Genomic DNA, 9,618 nt, shown 5'->3' with positions numbered 1-9,618 from the left:
TCTCCAAGCATGATGTACACCCATCTCTCTTGTGGCCCTATTGTAGATTACAAGTTAATCCTGTCAGCGCTCCTGTAAAGGCAAGCCTCCATGCAAACATTCCAGGATTGTGTGCGTGTGTGTGTGTGTGTGTGTGTGTGTAGAGCAGGTGTTGTGCTTTTGCTGGTGTTGACCATTTGTCAAGAGCACCAAGGCAAGACGAACAGGAAGAGTAAAGTGACCCTGAAATCTGTATCTACTGCATTAAATATTGAGAGCTTAGTGTGGTGTGTGTGTGTGTGTGTGTGTGTGTGTTTTCTTTTTTTTGGAAACAACATGCCCTTCCCCCACCTCCCCCTCCTTCCGGACTAAAAAATATTGCTGCTGCTGAACAGAATTGAGAGGCACACCCCTCATTCCCACTAGAGTAGAGCTGGTAGAAAAAGATGTTGACCTGAAAGGTATTTTGCCCCCTCCCCCCCGTCCCCCGGGCTTGTCTTTGCCAGCTGCTGTGACAACCTAACAGGCTTACTGTGGGGCTGTCAGAAGCGTGGCGAAAGGGATTACCAGTGGGATCGAGTGCCATAAGGTGTCTGTGTGTGTGTGTGTGTGTGTGTGTGTGTGTGTGTGTGTGTGTGTGTGTGTGTGTGTGTGTGTGTGTGTGTGTGTGTGTGTGTGTGTGTGTGTGTGTGCGTGTGCGCGTGTGTGTGTGGGGGGGGGGGGGGGGAGGGGGAACACAGTGAGATCAAATTCACCTCAGCAGCATCAAGTGTCCAAAATTGACGACGCCTCGGCACCCAGAGGTTTGCTGTGTATGAAAAGGTGTGTGTGTGTGTGTGTGTAAGAATGTGAGGACAGTGGTGGTTTCTCGTCTTGTGTGCAGTCCTTCCAAAAAAGGTGAGAAACATGTGATGTCTTAGTGTCACCTGTCTCAGCTGAGCATCTCTCTCTTCTCTCTCGTGTGTACACGGTCTCTAAAAAGCGCTTTTCAGTAGAGTCTAATAGGAGGCCATGGGTGCACCAAAGAGGATAAAAAAAATTGTGGGCAGAAAAACTAAATTAAGCTAAGTTGTCAAGTCCCTCACCCTCAAGTGCAGACCCCCCCCCCCCCACACACACACACACACACACACACCGATCGATCCTTCAAGTTTGCAGATTCAAGTTCAGAAATTTCGGGCTTCTGCAAGCCAACATACTTGGCCTGAAACTCAAGAAGTGGATGTTTAGGCAACAATAAGGGCTTCTATGCTCCCTTCAGTAAGCAGCCTGACGCCTGCCAACCCCTTTTCTCCCATCTTTCTTTCAGGGAATTTAATTACATTAGTGGAGGGGAGCAAAATTCCTCAAATTCCCTCGTTAGGCGATTCGTTAAAACATTCACATCACTGCATCTGTGTTCTGTCCAAATCAAGAGACACAAAACTCAGCCAACCCCGCCCACACCCCTCCCTCCCTCAGTCACTCCACTCTATGGGTTCAACCCAGATCACAGGACTGGCTCAAGTCCAGAGGAAAAGCACAGGTCACAAACACCTGCTAGCCTCGGCACAGATTAACCCTGTTCACACCTACACACACACACACACACACACACACACACACACACACACACTTCAGCCGGCAAAAAGCGGAGCAGTTATTAGAGCGGTTACTTGCTCCACTAGCCCAAGCAGCCTGTGTCCAGGCGAGGTCACATCCAAAGCCTACACTGCAGGGGGCCTGGTCCCGCACATTCTCTTCCCACGGGACTTTTTGGAAGACTCTAGAACAGGTCTGGCCAAAATCTGACCCCGGTCCAATCAATTCAAAAGGTTTTGTGTTGTTCTACTGCCTCTTGCAAGTCTACCACTCTCTGAAGTGATAACACACCCCTTTAATTATCCCAAGAATGAGAGGTGTTTTGTAAAAATTAAATCAAACAAAAATTTCAAATGAAATAAAAATCAGCAGCATATTTTTTTTCTACCTGCACAGATACTGCTCTGTTTTTTGTACGTAGGGACTGAAGACATGTATTAATGGCTGTTTGCACTGATACTTACTTTAATGCAACTAGTAACGAAATGTCAATTTAGAGTCAGGAGCCTGCTAACAGTACACTCACTCCTAGCACAGAAAATACAGTTTAAACTCCACTGGCAACCTGACTACAGAATCAGATGTTTTCAAGAGAGTCTGGCAACAGCAGTAAAAACAGTAAAATTACATCATGATGACCCATCCAGTAAAAACTAACTGGCGGACAGAAATCGCAGCCCATAATGATCACGGAAGATTAGCACAGACCAACCACTTGAATGCCATTGGCTTGTGGTAAGCGGTGGAGATTTTGGTCAAGTGCGTCAAGAAAAGAGGCATTTTTCCCTGTGTATACTGAGTTGCATCAGAGGTGACGTTAGCACCAGACGCGAGAGCCAACCGGAGGCAGAGAAAACAAGAAACCTCAGGGCTGTCCAGAGACATGTGCAGTCAATGGGGGCTGTCAGACTCGGGGGCGAAGGGAGGAAATAAGGAAGGTTCCCAGCAGAGCAGAGAGAGGAGGAGAGGAACAAGAGATGCCAGGGGAGGACCCGTCAGAAGTTTGCTTTTGCCAGACGGCATTCCAACTCTGCTAATTAAATCCCCATGCTTCGAGGCGTGCCGACGAGATCAAACAGATTTTTTTTCAGGGGTGGGTGTAACAGTGGAAGGGTGCTGGTGCAATCCAATCCCCCTCAGACAGCGACGAGGACGAGGTGGAAAACGTGATGCGGATAATTCCTGAAGAGTAAGATAAAGCGAAGGCTTCGGCCAGCAATCATCTGAAAGCCTGCAGAAAACACTGTGCTTACAGGGTAACCTTAGGAACAGTCGCCGTGGTAAACGCCACACATCGCTATTCTGGTCACATAACTACAAGAAAGAAATGTCAAGGACCAATTGATTTCCCTTGATATATAAAACAAGAAAAAAAAATGTTACAAAAAAAACCCCTCCAAACCAGCTAGTAAAAGGATGCATAGATACCTGCACCCAGTGGTTGGTGGGTGATTGTGTTTTGTTTTATTGTCGTCTTTGTAAGCAAACCAAAAAACAAGGAAAATCCAAAAAAAGAGAGAAAGAATTTTGCACTCTTCAAGTGCAAGTAACTGTTCTTGGTTAGCGTCGCCAGTCCCCAGTCCTGATTTGTTCGGCATTGCTTCGCATTGCTTTAACTTCTTTACAAACAAAAGGAAAAAAAGAGAAAAAAAAACGTTGAAACTAAACCCAAAGTCCTTAAAGGGTTTATGTCTGGGTCGGAGTCGAGTGGGCTGTGCTGTGCGGTGTGCACTCAGTAGTCCTTCGCCTTCCCATCATGCATCTGCCCACCATCATGTGTCCCAGTCGAGCTCGCGGCAGGCGATGCGCACCAGGCGGAGTTCCAGCTCGAAGGCGTCGGGCCGCTCCTGGGGGTTGGCCGAGAGCATCTCGCGGATGAGCTGCTTCATGTTGGCGTTCATGCTCTTCTTGCGCGCCGGGATGAGCAGCTCCATCTTGGGGTTCTCGAGCAGCGCCTCGCCCAGCGGCACGATCTCGCCCCCCTGCTGCACGTAGCTGCCCAGCAGCTCTTTCTGCGTCTCCACGTCTACGAAGGTGATGCGCTCCACCATCGCCCAGATGATGACGCCCAGCGCGAAGATGTCCGCCTTCGCCGTGTAGTGGCCCTCCCACACCTCCGGCGCCATGTAGAAGTCAGTGCCGCAAGCTGTGGACAGGAAGCACTTGTTGACGCTGGCCGGCTCCTCGGGGTTGAGGCCCGACGTCGAGCACACCTTGCTCAGGCCGAAGTCGGCCACCTTGAGCGTGGGCTCTGGCGAGCCAGCCGGGGTGCGACCCTGCGAGATGAGGATGTTGTCGGGCTTGAGGTCGCGGTGGATGATCTGGTTGCGGTGCAGGAAGGCCAGCGCGCTGCCCAGCTGGAGCATGAAGCTGGTGTTGGTGCGGCGACTGGGCTTGCGCGACAGCAGGTAGGCGTTCATGTCACCGCCGTCGCAGAAGTCCATCACGAACCACAGGTAGTAGGCGCACTGTGGGTCGAAGGCAATCTCACCCTTTAGCGACGTCTCCACCAGCTGAGAGAGAAAGAGACAGAAAGAAAGAAATAAAGAAAGAAAGAAAGAAAGAAAGAAAGGGGGAAAAGGACAAACAGACAGAGAGAAAAAAAGCAGTTTAAAAACAATGTAATCAGTATCACCATCAACGCAACATAATAAATCACCATCAATGAATATCATTAGTTGAAAACCACAATTGTTAGCCTCCCTTCCTTATAATGCCACATCATAAGTTGGCTGAGGACAAAAAGAGATGAAGGGGAAAAAAAAGGGGTAGAGAGAGAGAGAGAGAGAGAGAGAGAGTGTGTGAGAGAGAAGACAGAAGACAAAGATAAGCATAAGTTAAAGTCACACAGCTGTCTAAAGCTGTAACCAAGTTTTACGAGTGCCATTGTTAAGTTCTGAGCATGTTGCAAACAGCTGTCAACACTGATGCATACCTAGGCAACGCTCTTACACAATGCATCAAAACACAGTCATACAGAAAAACAGCAGGGGGGTTTAAGCTCCGAAGCCGGCTCTGTGCAGACAACGTTCCACCTCAGCATGACAGCTAATGGAGGGAATAAAGGGGGGGGGGGGGGGGGGTGAGGGGTGAATCACATTTCTAAAAACCCACTTTTAAAGGTCCTGCATCTGATAACCTGATTCATAAGATTATCGCTTAATTTAGCTGCCACCTCATTGCACCTCCCAAAAATAAAATAAGACACATCAAAGGAATCCCTATGCGGTAGAGGGAGATGACGAGCCATCACAAACAGACATCTGAGCATCCGCGCCAGATCTCTTCTGAATCCCTGAGCTAGACACTCATCCTTTTGTGCTCACGGCACAAGGCGGGGCTTCTTCTTATTCATTCCTCTCCGTCACTTTTTAAACGGGGCCCCGAGTAGAAGCTTTGCTTTGCTGAAAGAGAGCCTTGGGCTGCAAGATGAGCTCCCTTTTAACTCTTGAGTGCTTTAAAGGTGCTCTAAGCGATGTTACGCGGTTTCTAAGCTAAAACATTTTTTGTCACACACACAGCTAACAACATCACCATCCGCTAGCTGCCTGTGCCCTGAATACACTGTAAAACAACACAGTCTCTGTGGACAGCCCAGGCTCCAAAAACGGTAACAAAAACAACTCGGTCCAGCCTAAAAACATAAACTGTTCCAGCCAATCACCGACGAGATGCGCGTTTCGGAGAGATTCAATTGCACTTGAGGGAGGGGGAGGGAGTAGCAAGATAGCTCTCTGTTTTGTTTGAATGTCAACAGAAGTGACATTACCCAACATCGCTTAGAGCACCTTTAAGTTGGTGACTGGTAATCCGGTGTGTTTAATTTGCATCCCAATCATCACCTACATCTGCCTTCTAAAGCGTCTGAGTTGGTGACCGTACACTGGGAGGACACGACTCCAAAAAAACATGTTCATAAGATCAGCTCGGAAAACAAGTATGGATTCCTGCAGTAACATGATCATGCTTTTATGCTGTCTTACAGGAAACATATAAATAAGTTATTAGAACTGCTTACTGTGGTTGAGCAAGGAGAATGTCCTGTTAATGTCCTTTTAATTTAGTGATAAATAGCCTTTCCTAATTGTAATGAGAGTGAGGTTTGGCTCTTGTATTGTTGCAAGGGAGGGCACGTTGGTTGGGGAGCATGATCGTGACGTCAATTCGGGTACCTTGGGGCACAAGAGTTCCGCACAAATTCTCCAAGCTTAAAATCTAACCCGACCTTACTTTCAAGTCGGACGTCTGGATTTCCAAATATCCGACATGTCATGAAGGCCCTATGAGTATACTGCTTTGTCAGCTGAACCTATGGCCAATCTTTTAGAATGAAGAGGCTAAACTGTAGCGGAAGACAATAAATAGGTATGTGGCTGCATAAAATACCTCAAATATACATGCTACAAGGATTCTTCAAACGCTCAAACTAGCACCTGATGAGAGCCAAACAGTTACGAGACTAAGGTAAGGTAAGGTGGTGGCGTTGTGGCTAAGGAGATGGGCTAGCATGCAGTAGCCTGAAAAGTTGTGGGTTCAATTCCCAGCTTCCACCGTTGTGCCCTTGAGCAAGGCACTTAAGCCCAAGTTGCTCTGGGGAGAATGGCTCTTGTAACAATTTACATAAGTCGCCTTGGTTAAAAGTGTTGGCCAAATGAAGTAAGGTTCTTCTGATTTTGATGGAGAAAAACCATTGTCTACTGGAATCAAGGACAAGACAGTTCCATGTGCAGAGACTCCAAATCAAAGTGGTTCCAGTCAGACGGGCCAAGCATTCACTGAAGCTGAGAAGCCACAGGAGGAAATTACAAGAGAGAAGAAAGAGTGGGGGAGGAACAGAGAGCGGAAAAGGGAAGGTGCGGAGGAATAAAAGGAAAGTGTCCACACAACTATCTCTCCCGAGCATGTGTCACTGTCTGTAATACATTACGCAAAAGCCACCGAGCACAAAGCTCTCTGACTGCGCTAGAAAATGAAAAGAGAAGTTGGCTGTGTGTGCGAGAGGCGGCAGGGCAGGCAGGATGTTGTGGTCTTTCTTGTGAGGTGATGACTACAAAGCTGCTCGCTGCCGTGTCCGCTCCAGAGCCAGAGCCATGAATCTCGGCCAACATTTAAACGTTTCTTTTCACACGCACACACACGCACACACGTTTAAAAGGCAGTCTGCTTTACCAATTGGGCATTCTGAATGTCACATACACACATCAAAGTGTTTAAAAGGCAGTCTGCTTCACAAATTGGACTGCAAATTGTTTAACACAGAGCTGATAAAGGAACACCCCCCCCCCCCCCCCAAGCAAAATGAATGTGCGGATTCAATGAACAGCAACCACACTACTGGGTTGTCATCCCCCTCCATAATCATTTGTTTTTCTGCAGGGGTTCTCCAGAAGAACATGGCAGAGAGAGGAAGAATGGAGTGGTGGTGGTTAAAGGGAAGGGGGGAGAGAAAGACAGAGAAGAGTAAAAAAAAAAAACCAAGTGTAAACAAAGGGTTCTGGGAGAGCAGCCAAGCGGTGCGCGGTGGAGAGCTTAACGAGCTGATGGACAAAGGCCCACGTGCCTCCGCACTGAGAGGCAGTACTCACACACACACACACAACTGCACTCACGCACACGCGTACACACACACGCACGCACAACTGCACGCACACACACATACACACGCAATACTGCACACACACACACACGCATGCACACACTGACACGGACACGGACACACACGCACGCACGCACACACACAGACACGCACACACAGACACGGGCCTATGTTGGTCTTCTCTCACAGTCCTGTCTGTCAGAGAAGAGTAGACAAAGTGAGAGATAAAGACAAGAGGAAGATGTCAAGAGAGAGAGAGAAATGCAGATACCCAGAGAGAGAGAGAGAGAGAGAGAGAGAGAGAGAGAGAGAGAGAGAGAGAGGGCAGAAAGAGAAAGAAGACAGATCCATGGAGAAAGAGGAAAGAAAGGCACAGCAGGACACAAGGAGGGGAGAGAGCAAAAAATTGCTAGAGAGAGTGTGAGTGAGTGAGTGAGTGAGTGAGTGAGTGAAAGAAAGATTGATTGTCTGAGGGAATGAGGAGGTGAGAGAAGTACTAGAGCAGCCAAACAGGAAAGCAGTGTGATACAGGCCTATACACGCTGACACCAATTCAATAACTGCATTACATAATGAAAAAGAAATGCACACACACACACACACACACACACACACACACACACACACACGCACACACACGCACACGCACGCACACACACGCACACACACACACAGGTATCGCTGCTGGCATAGAAACAGAGCAACAAAACTGACTGGCAACTTGACAAGGACACATGTACCAACACTAGAACAATGACATATGTGTTGCACATGCACACACTGAATCATCCACGTGCATGCACATGCATGAGGTCATAGGTTAATCATCTTATCAGCCCAGTCAAACTCAAAGTCCACACCTGCCACTGCGCACAACCACTTGACCACCCCTGCCCCACCTGCAGCGCGGTCAGGTCACAATTAACATCACAGCTCCTGGCCGTCTGGACGTGTGACGTCACGTCACAGCCTCCGCCGCACAGGAGTGTGTGTTCACCACCAGCGCCAACAAGGCAATTTGATGCCGCAAACGGGAAACACTGAGCCACACACACACACACACACACACACACACACACACACACACACACACACACACACACACACACACACACACACACACACACACACACACACACACACACACACACACACACACACACACACACACACACACACACACACACACACACACACACACACACACACACACACACACACACACACACCACATCCTGGGCCATAAAAAACACACCAGCTGTGACACCGCTCTAAGCTGTTGATCACAACATAAGGGAGATTTGGAGAGGCAGGACAGAGTGTGTCTGTCAAGGGCAGAAAGGAGCACTATGTGTGCATGTATGTGTGTGTGTGTATGTGTGTGTGTGTGTGTATGTATGTGTGTGTGTATTAGGGGTGTAACGGTACACAGAAGTCACGGTTCGGTTCATACCTCGGTTCAGACATCACGGTTCGGTACGAGTTCGGTACAATGGAGGGAAAAGCAAAACAAAAATGCAGAAAGCATTTTTTTTTTATTGTGCATGTCTCAGGCTGTACCACCTAGTGTCATACAGTCTATTCCATGAGCTATCTGCAACAGCCTGAAGTGTGTAAGATGTAGGCTAAACAGTACAATAAGTACCCAGACTCCATCTGTAACTTGTAAACAAAATAAGACAATCAGCTATAAAACTGAAAATAGGCCTTACAGCATCTCTTATTTCTGAAAGTGCATATTATTATAGAATAATAATGTTTAAAAATCCACTTAAGCAAGACCTTCAACATCTGTGTTTAGTTGTATATGGAAGGGTCTACAGTTTGCCTCAATATTTTTCAGTGTGTGTACAGTAATAATCTAGCCTACTAACTGTGAAAATATCACACTATTTTGCCTTCTTTTAAAAAACGAAATTGCTCCTTTCATTTCATAAACAGACTACAACTAGAAGTCACGTGACTTTGCCCTTCCACATTAACTCACCGTAGTATGGTTTGTTTATTAGCCTGGTTAGCGTTGACACTTTCTTTTACTGTCTGTGCACTTAACACTACCAGCTCCTCATGTGAGAAGTTACAAGTTACTCCAAGATAAAGGTAATTACCACGCGATTTACATAGCTGTCTGTCATTGCGAAATCATTTAATTTAAGCCATAGGTTTTGGCCCTATTTGTATATCCAAAGGCTTGTAAAGCGCAGGGAAGTTTTTTTTTTCTCTCGTTTCAGTGATTGGTAGCCTACTACATCATCTAAAATCATGCACCGAACCGTGACGCCCGTACCGTTTCGGTTCAATACGAATACATGAACCGTTACACCCCTAGTGTGTATGTGTGTGTATATGTGTGTGTGTGTATGTGTGTGTGTGTGTGTGTGTGTGTGTGTGGTATTGGAATGTGCTCAATCATCACCCAGTGGTCACATGAGTCTGGATTTGTCAGTGTGGGACAGTGCAGT

The 9,618-nt window shown here is 47.4% G+C and overlaps 1 protein-coding gene across 4 annotated transcripts in view; it reads right to left on the bottom strand.

Moving 5' to 3' along the window:
- Window positions 1-697: 697 nt before the first annotated feature.
- pdik1l (PDLIM1 interacting kinase 1 like) overlaps window positions 698-9,618 on the bottom strand; it is a 14,346-nt gene continuing 5,425 nt past the window's right edge. For all 4 annotated transcript variants that reach the window (XM_076302212.1, XM_076302211.1, XM_076302213.1 and 1 more), the window contains exon 3: window positions 698-4,073. In XM_076302212.1, coding sequence (XP_076158327.1) covers window positions 3,333-4,073 — 741 coding nt within the window. In that variant the 3' untranslated portion in view covers window positions 698-3,332. The remainder of the gene's footprint in view (window positions 4,074-9,618) is intronic.

The sequence above is a fragment of the Alosa pseudoharengus genome, unplaced genomic scaffold (genome assembly GCF_046254945.1).
Source record: "Alosa pseudoharengus isolate Yale_2024_CS ecotype anadromous, Long Island Sound unplaced genomic scaffold, YU_APseudo_1.1 YU_APseudo_1.1_scf_23, whole genome shotgun sequence".
Classification (NCBI taxonomy): Eukaryota; Metazoa; Chordata; class Actinopteri; order Clupeiformes; family Clupeidae; genus Alosa; species Alosa pseudoharengus.
The sequence above is the reverse complement of the archived record's forward strand: the minus strand, read 5'-3'. Positions and strand labels throughout refer to the sequence as shown.